The sequence below is a fragment of the Cucurbita pepo genome, chromosome LG01, assembly GCF_002806865.2.
Source record: "Cucurbita pepo subsp. pepo cultivar mu-cu-16 chromosome LG01, ASM280686v2, whole genome shotgun sequence".
Classification (NCBI taxonomy): Eukaryota; Viridiplantae; Streptophyta; class Magnoliopsida; order Cucurbitales; family Cucurbitaceae; genus Cucurbita; species Cucurbita pepo.
The window spans coordinates 6,376,038-6,397,445 of record NC_036638.1 but is presented as its reverse complement, the minus strand read 5'-3'; the positions used below and the strand labels follow the sequence as shown (position 1 = coordinate 6,397,445).

Below are 21,408 nucleotides of genomic sequence, written 5' to 3'. Positions count from 1 at the left end.
CCCCCCCCTCTGGTTCTGTGGTTCTCCACTTGTACAGAAAAAGCTCAAAATGCCAAATCTTTTTCGATTCATCATTCGAACCTCTGATATGTCACTCTTCATCAATTCCCCCTCTTTACTTTTCTTATTCTGATTGATCAGCCCCCACCACCATGCCTGTCTGACCCCACCAGCCCCTCTCTGACCTCCCTCTCTTACTTACTGGACTCAAACACCACCCTTTTCATTTCAGTTTCTCTCCTAAAAATTTCACTTGGGATTGCCATAAGATTGATCTTATGGACATCTTTCAAATCTCTGTGTTGAAATGTATTAGCTAATTTGGGTCTTTGGATTTGAGGGAAGAGGAAATATTATAATCAAAGAATATTATAATGGCGTATCTCTGGTTGGGGAAGGGAAAGAAAACCAGGTGTGATACCCACTGCCACGCCCCCCCTTCTTTTAACCTGTTTTGTGGCCCCTTCCCCTTATAAATACCGCTGCAGCCTCTCCTTCAACTAAATAAATCCACTTTCTTTCTTCAAACCGCTCTTATTCTCCCTCTACAACCTTCCATTTTTGCGAAGCTCAAACCTTTCCTTAACCCCACTTCACACTTCACTGAAAAATGGCTTCTATTTCCTCATCTGCTGCCGCCGCCGTTCCGCCGCCGTTTTACATGGAGGAGAAATGGAAGCTGCCCAAGAAGCAAGCTCCGGCGAGAAGCCGATCTTCTTCCTCCTCGTGTCCTCTGATGAGAAATTCTTCTGAAAGGAGATGTTCTTTTACAAGAAAATGTGCAAAATTGGTGAAGGAACAGAGGGCTCGATTTTACATCATGAGGCGCTGTGTTACCATGCTCATTTGTTGGCATAACTACAGCGATTCCTGATACCATCGGGAGTTTTCTGTTTCCCTTTTTAAGAGAAAGATCAGAATCAGAATCAAAACCAGAACCAGAACGCGGATCAGATCAAATCTTTTGGGTCCTTTTTTTTTTTTTTTTTTTTTTTTTTTTTTNTCTATCTCCTCTGTGTTTTGGGACCTGAAAATGGGGCCGTTGTGGCCAAAACCCAGATGGGATTTTCCAGAAACATTGCAAATCCGGATCTTAGAGAGAGAAAGAGAGATTAGAGAGGGATTTTCATATACTTGTAAATAGTTACATGATGTAGTATTGAAATCTCTGAGGTTCTTTTTTCTTTTGGAATTTACATTTTGTTCCTTGTTTCAATCTGATGGGTAATCTTACTGGGTTCTTTCTGACAAGCATTAATCTTTGTAACTACTTCCATTATTTTTCTCTAATCAAATGCAATTTCTTTATCATCATCTTCTTCTTCGTCCTTCATATCTCTCTGGATCTTATGGTTTACTTCACTTTTTGCTCTGTTTTTGGTTCTGGGTCATTCTCAGAGTTCTTCTCTCTATGATTCTAGAGACAGAGAGAGAGATTGTGTTGGTTGAATCACACAAAAACAGGGCCAGCTTAGGCAGCTGAAGCTGAAGAGGGATCTGTTTCTGGGTTTCATTCTAAAAACTCGAATTTAGAGAAGAAAAAAAAGAAGTATTGAAATTCGCCAAATTTGACAAAGTTCAAGGCAAAGGAAAAACAGGCTCTGCATTAATTAAAATTGTATAAGAAATTCATTAGTCCCAATTTCTTAAAACAAGTTACCCCAAAATCATTTGGATTAGATCAAACGCAAATATTGCTGAAAAAAAAAAAAAAAAAAAAAAAAAAAAAAAAAAAAAAAANAAAAAAAAAAAAAAAAAAAAAAAAAAAAAAAAAAAAAAAAAGTAAAAGGTGGGCTTTAATTGAGATTGACCAAATAAATGGCTGGAGAAATAAATAAAGGGTGGAGAACATGAATTGGATTCCATTGTATCTCTCCTAATCCCCTATATGCCTCTAAAACCCTCCTCTATACACCACATTTTTCACCTCTTCCTTCTGCACCTATAATGCTCAAAAACACTCACCCAAACCCAAAAATGAGCATTTTTCACTTTTCTGGTTATAAATTTAAATTTGGTATGTATTTATTATTATTTAGAAATTATGTGGTTGGGTTACCTTAGAATTTCGTACAAGATAACGTCTAGAACCATCTCCCTTTTTAAATATATTTCAATGTGTTAGCTTTATCATGTTGCAGTCACATAATCACTTAATAGTATAGTTTAGTGCATCAAGTGATACCGTCAATGAAGAGAAATGGTTGGATACAAGTAAAAGTTTTATAACCTTTTTCTAAAATGTATATGGGTTAAATAGATAAGTTCAGTAAGTTCAAATACTAAATTCTTAACTGAATAGACTAAATTTAAGTTTTTCTTAAGAAAAAAAAATCAATTTTTACCCTCAACTTTCAATTTCATCAAATCATAACTTATGAGTAGCAATTGCAATCCTAAACTTATTAAAAGTGATAGAATTTTTATGATTGAATTGATCTTGTTCGCTTGCTCGGGATTGATTGAAAGAATAAAAGAAATCAAATGAATCGAATATATGACCATCTGGTAAAAATCTCATGTCTAGTTTTATCGAGAGTGACTTATATGTTAAATTTTTCATCACCACCTTAAAGAAACTAAACCCTACATTAGATATATGAACATATTCAATCAATAATCAACCACTCATGTTAATATTGATTTTGTCAGAAATGATAGGCTATATTATTAAAAAAAAAAAAAAAAAAAAAACCTATAATGAGTATGATGATGAGGTGGAGTAGTGTGGTGATGTTCAGGTCCTAGTTTATGTTTTCATCTATCATGGAATCTTTCCTAAGTTTTAATTTTGTCAAAAATTCTAACAAATTTCTAGTTTAAGGATAATTTAGAAGTAATCATAAAAGGCTATACCTAAGATATATTTTTTAAATAAAATGAAATGTTCGGTGATATTTTTACAATTAAACTATATGATAGAGAACAAAAGACTATTTTATCTATTTTAGAAATTTTCGACACATTAGACTTATTTTCATACCAGATTTGAACCGGTGACACGAGGATTTGTATTCGTAGTTTCTTTAATTTTACTATTCCAATCTCGTTATAAATTAATTACTCAAATATATATATATTTACTTTTAGTTCGAAAATTAAATTTTAAATAGTTTTCTAGCATATACTTTAACAATTACCAAGACTTTTCTACCACCTAATTTTCTATATAGGTTTAGAAAGGGAATATTTCCCCCACATTTGTAGTAATGGGTAAATTCATACTAGGAATTATTTGTAAAAATAATAAATTCCTCAAAAGTCAATCGATACATCATTAAAAGAAAAACATAAATGCATTATTATCATTGAAAACAAAAGATTTCTAGAGAAATCAAGTAGTCAATTTCATTTCCAATGTTATTTAAAAAACTAAAAAAAAAAAAAATCTATAAAATCTTTAATTTTTCAAAAGGTCAAGTAAAAATCTACCTTTATTAGACATGATGGATCATCTTTATCTCTCAATCTAACAAAAAAAAAAAAAAAAAAAAAAAATTGAGCAAATAATTAAAAACTCTAAAGTGGTATAAATAATTGGAAAATCTCCTTGGCATGCTTAAGTAGGACCGGTCTCAAAAAAAGAAAAAAAGAACTGTTGATGCATGATTTTAGAAGTGTGCTTGACTGAATGATTGAAGAAGACAAACGTTTAATTATATATATATAGCCTACAAATCCCTAAACCTCCTTTTGCATTCCCATTTTGTTTTCACATTTTACATCAATCCCACCTTTCATTCCTTTATTTCTCTACTCACATATTATATTTCCAGAAACTAACTAAATTATGAACATCTAAATTTTATTTGTTGTTGTGAACATAATTGAGAATCTAATATTACATAAAAGGAGTGATAATTCTTGGGTTGTTCAATTTCATGGATCCAGCTAAGCTCAAACAAATTAACCTTCCTTATCATTAAAATTCCAGGGCCCCACACTTTCTTTTTCTTTACAAAACAAATACAATATTTCCATCTAATCCTAATAAACCCCTATGGGCTTTTTCCCCCATAGCGCTGGCCCATTATGGGCCCATCTCGGAACTTGAACCACCAAATTCTTGTAACGCCGTTTTCCCAATTGCCTACTGCGCCTCCAAATCCTTGACTCCAACACATTGCGTGGCAGAACCTGGTTGGACTGTCAGATTTTCCGTTCCTGAACTCTATTGTTTCTAATTGGACCCCGCCGTTCCGGGTTTTGGCGTTGTTCGACACGTGGAATCCACTGGTAGAGTTGCTTGTTCTCCAGATTTTGGAAGGTTCCATTTTTTTATGAAAATACCAATCAATATTGATGTCTGAGTACGTTTGAAAAAATATTTAAAATATCACGAAATTATGGTTCACTTGAATCTATCATAATGGAAGTCGACTAATTTTGAGATTGAGTCACTCCCATTGGTTCCACGGATTGTTTTGATAACAATGCAAGTCTTTTCTGTATTGCTCTCTCTATATCTAAATCAAAACCAAAAACATTCATATATTCATTCAAATCACCAATGGGGAATGTGCATGACAATATGGATAAAAACATTGATGTATTCGTTCTATTTATCAGAACAACTTGTGGAAATGGAATGAATACAAAATGTTACAAAAAATTTCAAAATTCCAGTTTCTGCTATTTCTCTTGCACATTCATGTTTTGCAGCATGATTTCAATGTCAATCCACAATCAAAATATGATGCAAATCCCTGTACTCAGAAAAGCGCATAAAAGAGTGATGGGCACTGCTTAACAGCAAGCTGAACACAAACGCCAATGAAGCAGCAGCAAAATTTATTTCTAGAGATAAAACATATCATTACAAGCAAAGATGTGCAGAACAATAGTGATGCAATTAACTAAGCGGATGCAGTATTCATCCCATGCCTCCAAACTGTTCACATATTCTTTCAAATTATGGAATCATATCAAGAAAAAAAAACTGAGCCTAACAACATATTTAAGTAGTTTACCCTTGGAACTTGCAGCTGCTCTGCCTCCACCGCTTTCTAACAGACTATATTATTAACGGGATCCTGCACCTTGCTCTACAAAACAACCTTACCTTCAAGCTTTTAAACCGTAGTAAACCTTATATTTTCCATCATTTTCTAACATGCAGTAGGAGCTACCTTTTTCTTCTTTTTTCTTTTTTCTTTTTTTCTGCCAAGGAAAAGACTGCATTTATTTCCCACATTTCTTGCAATACCCCTTATCCAATTAACCCAAAAAGAGAGGGGAAAAAGAAAACTCTTGCCTTAGCTCGAGAAACCTTCTTACTTTTATGAATATAAAGCTCGGATAACCGCCCCATTCCCACCTGAAATTCAAATTGTGCTATTTACAGCAATTAATAAGCCTGTCCCATATATAACTTCTTCACGTAATTAGCCTTGCTAACAACCACCACATCCCCAAATCACCAGCTGATTGTCCCACTGTTAACATCCATAGACCATGTGCGCCGTCGCCTTGGCTCGGTAGTGAAATGTGGGAGTGGTCTACTACTCCTTGAAGAACTAGAATCGATGGTGGAATTTGAAGTAGATGACATAGACCTCATTGATCCCCTGAAGCAAGCAAACATATTGCGAATAATTCGGCTCCATCCGCCTCTTTCCCTTCCTCTGCCTCTTGAAGCAAATGATATCCTTCTAGGGATGCCACCATTGGTGAAACCACCATCCACCTCAGTGTAAACAACCGGGAGTTCTCTCTCCCCACCTCTCCTGCCCCCATTAAACCGCCCTACCGCAAACCCCCCGCCAGGTAACCTCCAAATGGTTAAGCCCACATTCTCTTCACCATTTGAAGCCACCGACCCCTCATTTTCACCACTTTCTGCAGCATCCGGAGAGTTCTGATTATCCGAAGGCAATTCGTGACGACATACTGGACAAGAGTTTCGAATCGAAAGCCAAGGTAGAATGCAATCGTAATGGTAAATATGCTTACAGGGCATCTCCCGTGCTTCGGTCCCCAATTCGAATGCTTCTTTGCAAACAGCACAGTGTGACTCAATTTCCAAATGATTTTCACAGATCTCAATCGTGGGCATTGACTCAATTGCAGCCTTGGACGCCGGGGGGCTCTCAAACCGCCCAATACCGTTCATTTCAATCTGAGAAAGTTGCTCCAGAAGCCTATCAAACCCAGACCCCAACAAAAACTCGGACATGCTCGGTGGCAGCGGTCTCAGGCCAGAACCACCGCCATCATCGTAATAAAGCTCAAACCGACGACTTTCTCCACCTTCACTCCCATCAGACGGCCCCCGAAGAACAATCACAGGATTAAAGGGCGAGCGATCCCCACCATTCCTCCGAGGTCTCCGAATCCCAGATCCCAAATTATGTCCCGAATTCGACCGGTGGCCAATCATATACATCGCCGCAGCCGGAAACCTCCTCCGCGGAGCCGATTCCACGTCCACCAACCTCGAAGGTTGCTCGATCTGTTCGATAAACCCACTATTACAATCGGGGCACACAACAGAGTCTTGATTGAAAACCCTAACAAAGCGACTGCATCGGTAGCACCAGTAGGAAGACGCCGCCGCCATCGACGACATCAACGAAGCTTAATCCAATCAATCACCAAACCCTCCCTAATTGAAGAACCCCACAAAATTTCAATCCTCTCAAGACCAGAAAACAACACAAACGATCAAACCCAGAAACAAAAAACTAAAAAACAAAATCCCCCACGATCAAAATGTCGGCTTCGAACCTAAAAAACTAAAAAAAAAAAAAGAAAAAAACAAAAAAACAAAAGCAACGAAAAAGAAAAAAAAGGTGGGATCAATCAGGGGAGTGCAATTTGGGAAATGGGGGATTGAATTAAAGAACCCTAGAAACCGAGGGGCCGACGAAATTAGGATTTGATTTAGGGAATTTTGTAGAGAAAAGAGGAAATAGAATGAACTGATTACAAGGGGGAAAAAGGCTTTAAACGGTAAAACCGCGTCGTCTCCGTTAGCGTCTTACCAACGCCTTTCCAGTTTGGGACAAGTGGTTCCATCCTGTTCGTTCAACTTTAACAGCGTTAAGATGTGCAGATGCTGTGTACTTTGCCGACTGACGTGTCGTTTGCCGCTTCTAAATTTTAACGTTTCCACGCGTGGAGGAGAGGAATTGAATATTGCTGAAATTTATAAAAAATAGTTTTGCTATTTAAAAAAAATATATCTCAAATTACATAATTAGCCCTTAAACATATAGTTTTAAATTTATTAGACAAACAAATATTTAAAATATTCATTACCATAAAATAAAATTCTCTTACGGTTTAATTTGCTCTAATTTATTCAATCATTTTAACGAAAAAGTAATGCAAAAATCTTCATAAACTCTCTCATTTCAAATCAAAATTTAGCAAAACCTTAATATAATTATTGCACAAATTAACCATTGAATACCTTTATCAAGTTTTTAATACAAATTTAGTTCTAAACATGTTTTTCTTTCAAAATTTATCCATTTTGTTAAATATATATATATATATATATATATATTACAATTTACGCATATGAGAATATTTTTAAAATTTTTAAATTTAATGTTTAAATTACAACATTTTAAATGCAGTTGAAAGTGGAATGGGAAAACTGATCAAGTTTATGGTTGCTATATTAGTTTCATAGTTTTATTTTATTTTATAATTTTTGGATTCCAGACTTATTATTTATTGGATATTAATAGAAACAGTGCATTTTTGCAACATTTTCTATTTTTAATTTATATCCTAATTTTCCATATTTTTAGTTTATCCCCATCCTACAAGAATTGTACATAAATGGGAATAAAATAGAAAATAATATATAGGATGATTTGGAAGCTTTTCTTTATTTGGAGGTATTAAAAAAAAAAAACACTATAAATATAATTAAAAAAATTATAATCTTTAAAAATATTGAACTAAAATGAATATAAGGAAGTTAGTAGCATAGAGGTGTAGAAAAAAGAAAAGTAAGATGCAAAATTATATTATGTTATTATTTATTCTTACATTTCAACAAAATTGAAAACAAATGAATCCAAATTCCATTTAAAAAAAGAGAGAAACAAATTTGCAATAAAACCACTAAAACTAATTAAGAAACTAAAGCAGAGCAAAGCAATCTGAAGCGTGGGTTGCTAAATGAGGTGAATAAAGGGCTTGAATTTGGCGACCAGCTTCTTGAGCTGATCAACCAAGGAGACATACGACACCGTTCCGTCGTTCCCAGCCAACACTCTATACTTATCCTTCCTCGTAAAATTGGTGCATTCAAACCCCAAACTCGCCGCCAAAATCCTCTGCACGTGATTTGCCACCTCGTGCGGGTTTTTCCCGGCCGAGCAGGTCGCCTCCACCGGCAACTGGTTCAGAAACGTTACCTCGTAAACCGGCCGCGGGTTCATGAAGAAAAACACCGGGTCCAGTCCTTTCCAACCCCGAGCCGTAGTCGCATGAAAAAAACCAACCCGGTAATTCATCGCCACCGGTACAATCCTGTCTGTCAGTTCCGCGAACAGCGCGCTGAATCTCAGGAGAAACGGCTCCCGACATGTCGTCCCTTCAGGGCACACCACCAAGTCGCCTTTGGATAACTCTCCTTTGATTTTCTCCGCGTCGACATGTCGGATTCGGGTTAATCGCACGGTGGGGATTGGGGACAGGATTTCAGTTATGCGGGAGATGGAGTAGGTGACGGCGGGGACTTTCCGGCGAAGTACGGTGGCGAGAACGACTGGGTCCATTAAGGTGCGGTGTGTGCACACGAAGAGTACTCCAGAGGTAGCCGCGTTGGGGCCGCTAGAGAGCGGCGGCGGGGGGTGGCCTCTGACGATGACTTTCCCGCCGAAGAGGCGGGTGGCGTAGGGGATGGCCCACATTGGTAAAATTAAGCCGATGGAGATTCGAAAGAGGGCGAGGATTATACCGATTGGGACCCACAGAAGGATTATGAGAGCGGTGGCTGGGGTTGGGCGGTTGACGAGCCGGCCGTCGTGGAAAATGACCGGTGATGGTCGAAGATTTTGGTGGGGTGGAATGTGATCTTGGATTTGAGCGGCGGTTAATGGTGGGTGCATTTGTTCCTGAAACATTAATCACGACGAAATCTCAAAATAAGGTTATTTTTAAAAAATTGAAAAAAAAAAAANAAAATGTAAAATAACTTACCTCACACAGACCTAAAAAGGAAGAGCTAGATGAAGGTCGCCCCATGCCCATAGTAGGCCTTCTACCATCATTACCCAATTCAAAAATCCGAGAAATCTCTTCAACAACAGAACCCAATCCTCCCTTCACGAGCCCGGTTGCGAACCCGAATCGATTAAACCCGAGTTCACACCCGACGACCTCATCCGCTCGTAAATGCTCCTTTACAAACATCTCTACCATAACCCTAGGCATCTTAGTCACCACCACTCGTCTCCTAAACCTGCTTGTCACTCTCCAAACATCCATATTCAAATCATCCATAAAAAACTTGGGCAAAACCGCCCTTGAAACCGACTCGATCTCGGCCTTTCGAACTCCAAACGTGGCCACAAACGTGGCCAGCTTCAGCCCCAGCTCCGCCATCCCGGCTGCATCGAGGAGGCGTACGAGTGGCCATGAGAAGAGCAAGAGGGTGAAGCGGATCAAACCGGAGGCCTCGAAGGCCATCAACATGAAGTAGGAGAACACATCGGAGCTCTTCAACAGGGTGCCTTCTAGCTCTGCAATGACAGATTCCATTTTTCCTGAATTGGGTTGTTGGGGTTTGGAAGTGAAAGAAGAAGGGGTTATAATAAAATGGGATAGGCGTGTTGTGTTTGACTGGTTTGTTCTTATTTTTGTTGCGAGTGGGAATTTTGGCAGTTTATCAGTTCTACAACTACCAACTCTCCTCTTTATGCTATTTCTTTACCAATCCCACCAATATTTCTCTTTTTTTTTTTTCTTTCTTTCTCCAACCAAAACTTATTCAAATTCCACAAAATAATTTAAAAAATTATCTTAAAATCCTATACCATAAATGGTGAGCCACCATGGAATACTTTATAATTTCCGATATTTAGAACAAACAAAATCATAATACGCCACGGAAAATATACATAATTAACGTTGGATCACTAAACCCCAACAACCTGGACGAGTTGGATTGTACAGATTTTTGTTGTCCACGTGTAAGCATGTAAATGGATGAGCTGGCGTGAGACTCTAGGTTTACTTAACTACGGATTACCGGAACCCCAGATACGTAGGTATACGTGGAAATTGTGTCGAAACCCACCATGTCTTATCTATTTATTTATTTATGGACAAATTGAATGTTTCAAATGTTATGAAAAAAAAAAAATGTCCTTTTTATTCCACGAAAGTTGTTCATCTAGCCACAATATTTTTGTTCTTTTGACCTTTTCCTTTGACTGTTTGATAATGAAATTAGAGTATTCTACAAGTGTTTTTTTTTTTTTTTTTTTTTTTTTTTTTTTTTTTTTTTTTTTTNTATGAGAAAGAAACAAATTTTCTCCGTCCCGACTTATCAGAGAGGCAAGTTTTTGAGACGTGTCTATATCAAATGTGCTAGTTGATTTAATAAGCCTATCATTTTGAAGTCTTCATCCATGAGCAAGATGAGAGTTTAAGTTCAAGTTCATAAAATTCATTTATTCTTGTTTACAAAAAAGTATCAAGTACTATAACAATCTTTTAAGAGATATGTATCGTTGTTTACACGAAACTTTCATCGAAGATTTTTGCCAAGATGAAAAGTCAAAATTTTTATAATTTTTTTTAATATCCAAGAAGAAATAACATCTCACTGGGATCGTAAAATGTAATTGCAAATGAAAATGACACAACCAAAGTCAAAAGCTGTATCCAACTTTCCTGGAAAGTGGAAGAATTATATATATATATACACATACAAAATTGACCATTGAATAACTACAAGCATAGTTTTTGTTTGGATCTTATCCATTTTTTTGGTTCTAAATATATACTTTATAATTCATTGAATGTAAATGAGACAATTTTTTTTAAACGGTTTCTCATACGAAACCCTCTCGTAAAGTAAAATTTTACCACATTGTAAAAAAAATTTAAAGTCTAAATTGCTATACGATTTTGGTATGAAACCCTCAGAATTAAATTACATATAAATAAAAATAAAATTCAGGATGTTATGATGGTTAAAATGAAACCATGGTTGATTGTGAAAGCTAGGTGGATAATTTGAGAAACTTGCAAGAAACCCACACCATTAAAGATTTGAATAGCTTTTACTAATTTTCTTGGTTATATATATATATATATATATATATATATATATATATATATATATATATATATATATATATTATATTATATGAAAGCTTGAAAGGTTTCCCTAAATTAGGTGAAGTTGTTAGACAAAACTAAGCATCTCTTTTTTTCCCTATCATCTTATCTTCATCTTCCTAACAATTGTTGGGGCAAGCTCACTAAATCATGCAAAGCCCGATAGCTTATTTGGGGCGGTCTAAGCCCATTTGTACTCCAACAATTTAAATATTTTATTTTATGGAATATGGCACACGTGGACTTATTAAAATCTAATACCTACAACTAAAATCAATTATATATATATAAAAAAAAATCAAAATTAAAATCTTAATTTCAAATTTATGAAAAATTGAAGATAATATTACAAATTTGAAAGGGATAAAAATGAGGGCAGTAGGGGGAGAGTGGGGACCCAAAGGGTAAGTGAGGAGTAGGTTGGAGAATTGGCATTAAAATCTGTGGAAATAACTTATTAATTATTATTATTAACGCATTTAAAAAATTTTAATTAAATGTGTAGGGTTTTTCTATAATTCACACCCACCAATTCCTTCACATTTTTAGGGTTTTTCTTTTATTCCAATTTATAATATTTAGCTCATAATTTAAAATTGCATTTCAAATACAATAAAAGTATTACCAAATAAACCGTAATTAGAAAGTAAGAGGAAAATTCAGAAAAATAAATAAAAAAAGAAAAGGATAAATTAGAGGAGAGAGAAGTGAGGGGAGGTGAAACCCAGAAGTTCACATGGGTGAATAATGGGTGTCATCCTGAATGCCACCAAAATTAAAAAAAGTCAATGCATAATCATAAATGAAGATAGCTATGCGTGTTCGTGTGCATAATAAACTATTATTTCTCATTTTATATATTTCATATTTTCTTCTTTTAAAACCTTCCATTCTCATTATATTTGTTTTAAATTTATAATTCATATCATCGTTTTATAAAATTTAAAATAACTTTAATCTAAAATTCTTCCTTAATTTGGTAGTATACCACCTCCCAATGTTTGACTATGATATAATTTATAAAACTTCAAGTCCATTGCTAATAAATATTGTCTGTTTTTGTCCGTTACGTACCGTCATTAGTCTCACAGTTTTAAAACACATTTTTTAGGGATAGATTTTTACAGGTTTGTACAAAATGTTTCATTACCCTCCAAGTTAAAAGAAAGTACGACAAAAAACTATAAGAAAAAACGAGTCAAATATCCTAACATTAAAAAGATTGTGTGCTAAATTATTAAAAAAAATGTTTTTTTTTTTTTTTTTCTTTTGGAAGTTTACATTATTATTTGACCCTTTTGTTTTAAACATGAAGTTTGTTGTTTTTACGTCTAGTCAATATCATATTTACAAAACAATAAATGATATTATTGACTTTTATAAATACTACCCTAAATTTTAACTATGCCCATAAATGGAACTTGTTTTTTTTTTTTNGTATATTTTATTACCAAGTTAGGTTAAATATGCTAAAAGATGCATTATTTAGATAGTAAAAAATGATTTAAAAATATCTGTGACCTATTTTCAAATGGGATTACCATTTTTTTTGGTTGAAATTAACCAACAAAATTTGATAAGAGGCATGAGGATATGGAAGTTCATTCATAGCCGGATCACGTCTCACATTATCATGAACAATTTGATAGTAAGAGAATAATTGAGCTACTAATTAGATTATTTGAACCCTAATAAATTTAATCATCGTGAAATACTCAAATGAACTAGATTCCATCACATCAATGATTTACGGATGCTTAAAAGAGCTAGGCAAGATAACCCATTGAATTAAGTTATGTGAATCTAAGGATTGAGATAAGCTAAGAGACAGTAGAAGGCGTAAAATTATCTATTGGGTTAGGTCTTATGACACCAATGAGTAAGAAAAGCTCAAAGGGGACATATGTTATGTATACTGAGTGTGTAACCCTAATTTGTGCACAAGAGAACTTAGTGAGAATAGGTGTAAGATACTAAGCTCTGAGGAGTTGAACGAGTCTTAACTTTATCATGCGCACTAGATTATCGTGTAGCTAGCCTATGAGAGAATTAAGTTAGTATGCGTGTTAGGTTGGATAAAATTGTTTGATGCATGAATAACACATACCATATGACCCTTATTTGTGTGTAATTATTTATGTCATGATTTTTAAATGAATTATGTGATGCATGTACTTTCTTTTATGTTTGATTATGACCATGTTTATGCCTTACAAGACACCATAACGTACCCTTACAAGACACCATAATATACCATGTATGAGAAACATGAATGAAATACCATGAATATGGATGCACATCTCTTAAGAAATTTATATATTGGTAAGTATGAAAGTGTCATGTGCACCATCTCATTGAATAATGTTCTTTTTTTTTTTTTTTTTTTTTTTTTTTTTTTTTTTTTTTTTTTTTTTTTTTTTTTTTTTTTTTTTTTTTTTTTNACCTCATGCAAGTTGTGTATGATCATGGATTATTTCTCCGACATGTTATGCATGAACGTGTACACTATAATATTTTATGATTTTTTTTTTCAATAGTGCGAGCATGCGCTAGCTAATCCAAACCTATGGGGGTACATTTACAAGCCCGCAGTGCCTACGCGAATCATATAGAGAATGATTATGCATCTAACTTTACCGGAGCCCAATAATACAAATTATGTTTCACAAATTATGATACACATTATATATAAATACATTTTTAAATACTTATCCTATTATTAATACCTAAAAAAAATGACCCATCTATAGATGACAACCTCTATTGAACTAATCCATAGACGGTTTATTTTGCATTTTAATAAATTCATAGACAATTTATTATACATTTTAGTCATGTTTTCATCGTTGAGGTAGTATAATAATTTTTTTTTTTTTTTTTTTTTTTTTTTTTTTTTTTTTTNATTAATTTTCGGTCTCTAAATAATTAAATCTCTGACAAATTTGTGAGAAAAAATGTTCACAAATAGTTTTATGTACGGACAATTATAGTAAAAAAAAAAAAATATATTTTACATATTTAAGTTACAAGAGGTATTATACAAATTAGTTATTGATATAATTGAAAAAAATGGGATGCCATAAATAACATGTTATTTTTATTATTTTATTTTGATAATTAACTTTGTATTACCATTATTTTTTCAATAAAATAAAAAAAAAACTTTCCAAAAAATAATTTCTCCAATAAAAGTGATGCAGCATCCATGATTACTTGCCTCACATTTTCACAGCCCACTTGCTCGGATGCTATATGCTCCATAATCAAATTGATATTTTGTTTAAAAAAAAAAAAACAAAAGTTAAAAAGTAAATATTATATTTTTTTGAAATTTAATTTTCAATCATTTAAAAACATTTATTTTAATTCATGAATTAGAATCATTCATTTTGATCATTATTTAAATACCATTCCTTAATATTCAGTGTTACCAAATTCTTCACTTCAGTTTAGGTAACTTTGATACATTTTAGTGAGACAATTAATATAAAGTAATATTGAAAATCAAAACAATTAGTTTTATTTTAAAAAAAATATTTGAACATTTTAAAATAAAACATAAATATATTAAAATTTTATAGAATTAGAAATTAAAATAAAACAATTCTAGAATTTGAATAAAACAAATTGTAAGAAAAATATTTTCAGTTTTTACTTCACTGCCCTTCTGTTAGCGGTCCAAAAAGCGTGAACATGGGGCCCACTTCCATTTTTTCAGTTTTAAAAACTTTGGTTCCCTCCGCACTGGATTACTCCCCTTTAACGTAACACTTGGCGCTATTACAGTGGATGTCCCCTCAAACTCGGATCTGCTTTTGTTCTCGTGCTGACGTGGGATTTTTTTTTCATTTAAAAAAAAAAAAAATTCTTTTTCCTAAAAAAATCCTGTCTATAGATATTTTTCATTTCATAAATCTTTATTTAAAAAAAAAAAACAAGTAAAACTCATATAATTATTCTTTTTTTTTAAATGTTTATTTGTTTGAATTACATTTTTTTTGTTACTTGTGGTTCTTTTTTAATTTTTTAATTTTATTATTTCATAGTATTGAATTAAAAAAAAGGAAGTAAAAATTTGATGAATTTATAGAAATTTAGATTATGATATTTTAAAGATTTTTAGAAACAAAAAATAAAAATAAATTCCAAATTTAGAAAATGGAAAAAATCCTATTTTCTCAAATGTAATAAATATAAACAAATTCCAAGAAATTCTAACAAATTAGACATATTCGGCAATTTTCTCTCCTTCCATCTAATTCGTATCATTTATGTCCAAAATTTCCATTTTCTTTTCCCTAAAAAAAAGAAGAATTCCAAAACTGGTAAAATATTTTATATTAATCGCTCAAATAAAACCCTAAAAAAAAGTATATCTGGTAAGAACATATCTACTAGAATCCATCCTCACCCTCCATTTGTCTCTTCAACGGCCCAGATCTTTCCACCACTCGTGCTTATCATACCCCTTCCTTACTCTACTGTCTCCTTTCTCTTTGCATTCTTCTTCTCTGAGAAAAGAGAGCAAAAAAAATGGCTAAGCCCTTCTTCTTTCATCATCTTTTTGTTTTACACACAATCTGGTGCTCATAATCTAAACACTAATCAATAACTAAAGGAAACCCCAAGTTTTGACGAACAGAGCTATTTCGTTTTTTTTTCCAGTTTTTTCTGCCTCTCCGTTTGGATTCTTGTTTTGATATTATGGGGTTGTAATTTTTTGGGCTGGAAATTGGTTGTTTGAGACCTTTAAACGAAAACCCACTTGTATTGTTTCGATTTTGAGCTGGTTTTTAGCTCAAAGTTGGGAGCTTTTTTACGCAGTTCTGTCTTTTTTTTTTTTTCATTATTATTTTTTTTGATTTTGGGGGTAGTTATGGTTACCGATGCTTATTCGAAATTTGGGACTGATATTTCACTGCGATCGGCGCTGAAAAGTGGCGATTATGGCGAGGATTTGGGGATGTTGATACGGCAACAGAGGCAACAGCACGAAGCTGTGAATGACAGAGAGAAGGAACTCAGCCTTTGTCGGAGTGGCTCTGCGCCGCCGACCGTCGACGGCTCTTTAACCGCCGTCGGAGGTATGTTTAATGCTTCCGACTTATTGGGATTCAACAAAACTGCCGGAAAAGGTTTCATTTCTGATGAAGAGCTTCGTTCTGATCCCACTTATGTTAACTATTATTATTCCAATGTGAATCTGAACCCTCGCCTTCCGCCACCGCTTCTCTCTAAGGAGGATTGGCGGTTTGCACAGCGGTTGCACGGCGGAGGCGCCGTGGGGTTGGGGGGAATTGGAGATAGGAGGGAAGGTTGTAGAGGCGGTGATGAAGGGGTAAATGGGAATGGATCACTTTTCATGTTGCAGCCTGGAGTTGGAGCCAACGAGGATTCCGGTATCGAATCGAGGCGGGTCGCTGGAGATTGGGCCGGCGATGGCCTTATTGGGCTGCCGGGGTTGGGAGTCGGCAGTAGGAAGAAAAGCATTGCAGAGATCCTTCAGGTGATGATGCTTCTGGTAGTTTAATATGAGGCTCTGGTTTTGTTTGTGTATTGTTTTCTTCATACAATCCTTGAACTTGATAAAGTTTTGACTTTCTTTTCTCTGTGCCACAACTCTGAAGATCCAAACATACCCAATTGTAATTCTTTTTGGATTAAGTTTCATTCTTACGATTACTGTTACTAAAAGATGTATTTTTCTAACCTGTAAGGAAGAATCACATGAATGTTCTTAAAATATGTTTTTTTTTCTTTTAATAAGAATTTTCTTCTGTTGAGTTACTGTTACATAGGTTGCCTTGTTTTTCCCCATGACAGGATGATTTAAGCAACGGAATAACTATCTCCCGACATCCTTCTCGTCCGACTAGCCGCAATGCATTTGACGAAACTCTGGAAGCTTCAGAAAGCCAATTTGCTTACTTACATCAAGATATGGCAACAATTGGTGGGAACAAACAGGGGATATCTGCAGTCCAAGGAGCTGGTGCCTCTACCCCTCATACATATGCATCAGCTGTAGGAGCCTCTTTGTCGAGAACTGCGACTCCCGACCCTCAAATCATAGCGAGAGCTCCGAGTCCTCGTATTCCTCAAGTTGGTGGGAGGGTATCTAGCACTGTGGATAAAAGAAGTGCTTGTGGTCCAAATTCTTTCAATGGGGTTTTGCTGCAGCCGAGTGATTCTGCAGACCTGGTGTCTTCGTTTTCTGGCATGAATTTGTCAACAAATGGTATTCTAGATGACGAGTGCCACTTGCGGTCGGATATTCAGCAGGAGATCGATGATCGTCATAACTTTTTCAATCTGCAAAGTGATCAAAATGATATGAAAATGTTTCTTAGTTTAAAGAACTCAGAGTCTGGGAAGTTTCATCTGCATTCATCTCCTCATTCAGCTAGAGGATCTCATCAAATTAATTCTCTTGCAACAGGAGTTGATCAAGCAGAATTCAACAAACAAGCTGTTTCTTCCCCTACTTCATATATGAAGGGGCCATATAAACAAACGCTTAATAATGCACGAGGTTCACCATCTCGCAATCAGAATCTTGAAAATGCGAATTCTTCGTTCTTGAATTATGGATTCAGTGGCTATACATCTAATCCTCCAGTTTCGTCCATCGTTGGGACTCATCTCGGCACTGGTAATTTACCACCGCTGTATGAGAATGCTGCTGCTGCATCAGCAATGGGAATGAATGGCATGAATAATAGAACATTCAATGGATTAGCTTTAGGATCAAGCATGTTGGAAACATCAGGCGAATTTCAAAATAACAACAGGTCGGAAAATCATAGTGCAATGAGTGCTATGCAGTTACCTGCATTGGACCCGTCTTACATTCAATATTTGGGGTCAAATGAATACGCTGCTGCACAGGTGAACGGCGTTAATGACCCTCCGTTGGATGGCGAAAGTTTGATGGGTAATGGATATATGGATTTATTGGGAGTCCAGAAAGCCTACCTGGGAGCATTGCTTTCACCTCAAAACTCACAATTTGTTCTACCCTACTTTGGTAAATCTGGTAGTCTAAATCATAATTACTATGGCAATCCAGGCTATGGTCTCGGAATGTCGTATCCTGGAAGTCCATTAGCTGGATCCCTTCTTCCTGGCTCTCCTGCTGGGTCGGGTAATGGCATCAACCACATCAGTAAGCCCGTGCGCTTCTCGTCGGGAATGAGAAATTTTACTGGAGGTGGCATTGGAGGTTGGCATTCTGAAGGTGGTGGCAATATGAATGGAAGTTTTGTGTCTTCTTTGCTGGATGAGTTCAAAAGCAATAAAAGCAAATGTTTTGAACTTTCAGAAATCGCTGGCCATGTTTTCGAATTCAGGTATTTTCGTTGGACGACTTATACTTCTATGCTGTTACTAAATGCATCCTTCCCTGAATGTAAATGTTTCTTCCTTCTTAACAGCTCTGATCAATATGGAAGTCGTTTCATTCAGCAGAAACTCGAAAATGCCTCTTTTGAAGAGAAAGACATGGTTTTCCATGAAATTATGCCACAAGCTCTTTCCTTAATGACCGATGTTTTTGGTAATTATGTTGTTCAGAAGGTATTGTTTTACATTTAACTTCTGTTTGGACTTGCTTTTCTATAAGTAAACGAGATCATACTAATAATTTGTTTTGGATTTAATTACGAGCATCGAGTTTGTTAACGTCTTTTGGAATTCAGTTTTTTGAGCACGGAACTGCATCTCAAATAAGGGAACTAGCTGATCAACTCAACGGACATGTCCTAGCACTCAGTCTTCAAATGTACGGCTGCCGAGTGATTCAGAAGGTCTGTGTTGCCTGTGTGTCTTCCTTTTGGAAAATCTCCATATTCCTTTGATACTCGATTCCCTTTTCGTCTTTGACGAATCACTGCCTGTTTTCTTTTCACTGTGACTGAAACTTCATGGCCCCTGAAACATCATTTCAGGCAATTGAAATGGTTGATGTCGACCAGCAAACTAACATGGTTAAAGAATTAGATGGTCATATCATGCGTTGTGTACGTGACCAAAACGGGAACCATGTTGTACAGAAGTGCATTGAGTGCATTCCTGAGGACGCGATTCAGTTCATTGTTTCGACATTTTATGATCAAGTGGTTACACTGTCCACTCATCCTTATGGTTGTCGTGTTATACAGGTAAAGGAAAACGCAGCGTATAATGATGGATGAAATTTGTGTTATTATATGAAGCTTACTATATAGTGATTACATTTATTGGTTGGAATGATAAAATCATATAACAATTTTCTCTCAGCGAGTCCTTGAGCACTGCCATAGCCTGAAAACGCAGCATATAATGATGGATGAAATTTTGCAGTCTGTCTGCACTTTGGCTCAAGATCAGTATGGAAATTATGTTGTGCAGGTTTGTCGCTGCTCGAGGCACTCTTTCTAATTAGCTTTTGTTGCTAAAGCACGTTCATGTACTAATTTAACCTTGCTCTTACAGCATGTATTGGAACACGGGAAGCCACACGAACGTTCTGCTATCATAAAGAAACTAACTGGGCAGATAGTTCAAATGAGTCAACAGAAGTTCGCCTCCAATGTCATCGAGAAATGTCTAACTTTTGGAAGTTCTTCTGAACGCCAGGCCTTGGTGAACGAGATGCTCGGTACCACTGATGAAAATGAACCCCTTCAGGTGTTTGTCGACATTCCACCTGCATTTTTTTCCCTCAATAATAGGATCAAGAAGTTTTCCCACCAAAAAATGAAAGCTAATAATAGGAAAAGATCTCTCTACTGCATGATTTTGTTCAGAGCATGAAATTTTATTGTCTTTGGATCTGTAGTTGTCCTATAGATCCCAATCCTTCCTAGAAAATGGGAATTTTCAACTTTAGAAACTTCTTTCAATGGAACTTGTTGTTCCCATGGATATGATTCGTATAAATGTATCTTCAATGGTTGTATGGAGTATATTCTTATCAGAAAAGAGGAAAACCTGACAAATATCATAACTTTCTTTACTCTGTTGTTGAATCCAGGTTATGATGAAGGATCAGTTTGCAAACTACGTTGTACAGAAAGTGCTGGAAACTTGTGATGACCAGCAACTTGAACTAATTCTTAATAGGATAAAAGTTCATCTAAATGCTCTCAAGAAGTACACCTATGGTAAGCACATAGTCGCCCGTGTGGAGAAACTCGTCGCTGCTGGAGGTATGATCTCTCCATTGAACAATTATTTTGCCGTTTCGTTTTTGTTTACTATCCCTTAGAGATTCAATCTATTCAAAAAACTTTGCTGCACAATGATGTTCCTTAGAATCACAAATGAGAATAAAAGAGGATAGGTAGTAGAGCGAGCGAGTTTGTTTGTTTTTTCGATACAGCTGAATCTTGATTGATACTATACCATTTTTCAACGTGAGGTATCTAAAATGAACTTAAACTGTATGACAGAGAGGAGGATAAGCATTTTGACTCCGAAGCCAGCACAGATGGTTGGTTAGGGAAACAGGGAAGAAAGTTGTACAGCTAGCCGAGGATAGCACAAAGCGCGGTGTCTCTTTCCGCTTCCGTTTAATATCTGTCTAGTAAGTAATAGCTGCTGTATTTATAATGATGATTCAGATAGAAGCTGACTTGAAATAAGAAAAAAAATTACAAAAAAGTAAAAAAAAAAGAAAAAGAAAAAAAAGAAGGAACTGTTGGCTGTACATTTTATAATCTGAGAGAGTATAGAGAAAGTGAAGAAGGTAGATGAAGAGATTGAGGGACAGATGAACAAAGCTGATGGCTCTGCCCCTAAAGAGAAAGAGATAAGAAAGTTTAGTATTTGAGTTTTGTTTTAAGGCTGTAAAAAGTGGGGAGGAGAAGAGCAGGTAGACACTGTTTAATGGGTTGATGATGATGAATTATCAGATCATGGTTTGTACAAATATTAGCTGGTGGAGTTTTTTTTTTTGTTTTTAGGTTTTGTTTCTTCTGATGATGTATGAGATTTTGGTTCATCTTTGTTATTTCATCAACTTTTTTCGTTCTTGAAGTTTGAGCTGGCTGCTGGTTATAGTTGATAACGATTTCGTTTTTAGTTATGTTTTTATACGATGATTTGGATTCATTAAGA

At 35.3% G+C, this 21,408-nt stretch overlaps 3 protein-coding genes across 3 annotated transcripts; 1 reads left to right on the top strand and 2 right to left on the bottom strand.

Moving 5' to 3' along the window:
• Window positions 1-4,758: 4,758 nt before the first annotated feature.
• Window positions 4,759-6,905, bottom strand: LOC111805047 (probable E3 ubiquitin-protein ligase RHC2A). The gene has a single exon (XM_023689912.1). It carries the CDS (start codon window positions 6,566-6,568, stop codon window positions 5,417-5,419), a length of 1,152 nt encoding a protein of 383 aa, XP_023545680.1. The 5' UTR covers window positions 6,569-6,905; the 3' UTR covers window positions 4,759-5,416.
• A 1,111-nt stretch (window positions 6,906-8,016) lies between these two features.
• LOC111804406 (glycerol-3-phosphate acyltransferase 5) lies at window positions 8,017-9,859 on the bottom strand. The gene is made up of 2 exons (XM_023689203.1): window positions 9,163-9,859; window positions 8,017-9,077 (listed from the first exon to the last, which is right to left on the bottom strand). Exons 1-2 carry the CDS (start codon window positions 9,721-9,723, stop codon window positions 8,133-8,135), a joined length of 1,506 nt encoding a protein of 501 aa, XP_023544971.1. The 5' UTR covers window positions 9,724-9,859; the 3' UTR covers window positions 8,017-8,132.
• A 5,934-nt stretch (window positions 9,860-15,793) lies between these two features.
• LOC111798284 (pumilio homolog 1-like) lies at window positions 15,794-21,327 on the top strand. Its single transcript, XM_023681342.1, has 9 exons — window positions 15,794-16,816; window positions 17,134-18,659; window positions 18,744-18,885; window positions 19,008-19,115; window positions 19,257-19,469; window positions 19,588-19,698; window positions 19,783-19,977; window positions 20,324-20,498; window positions 20,742-21,327. The coding sequence occupies exons 1-9, from the start codon at window positions 16,187-16,189 to the stop codon at window positions 20,789-20,791; spliced, it is 3,150 nt and encodes a 1,049-aa protein (XP_023537110.1). The 5' UTR covers window positions 15,794-16,186; the 3' UTR covers window positions 20,792-21,327.
• The last annotated feature ends 81 nt before the right edge of the window (window positions 21,328-21,408 follow it).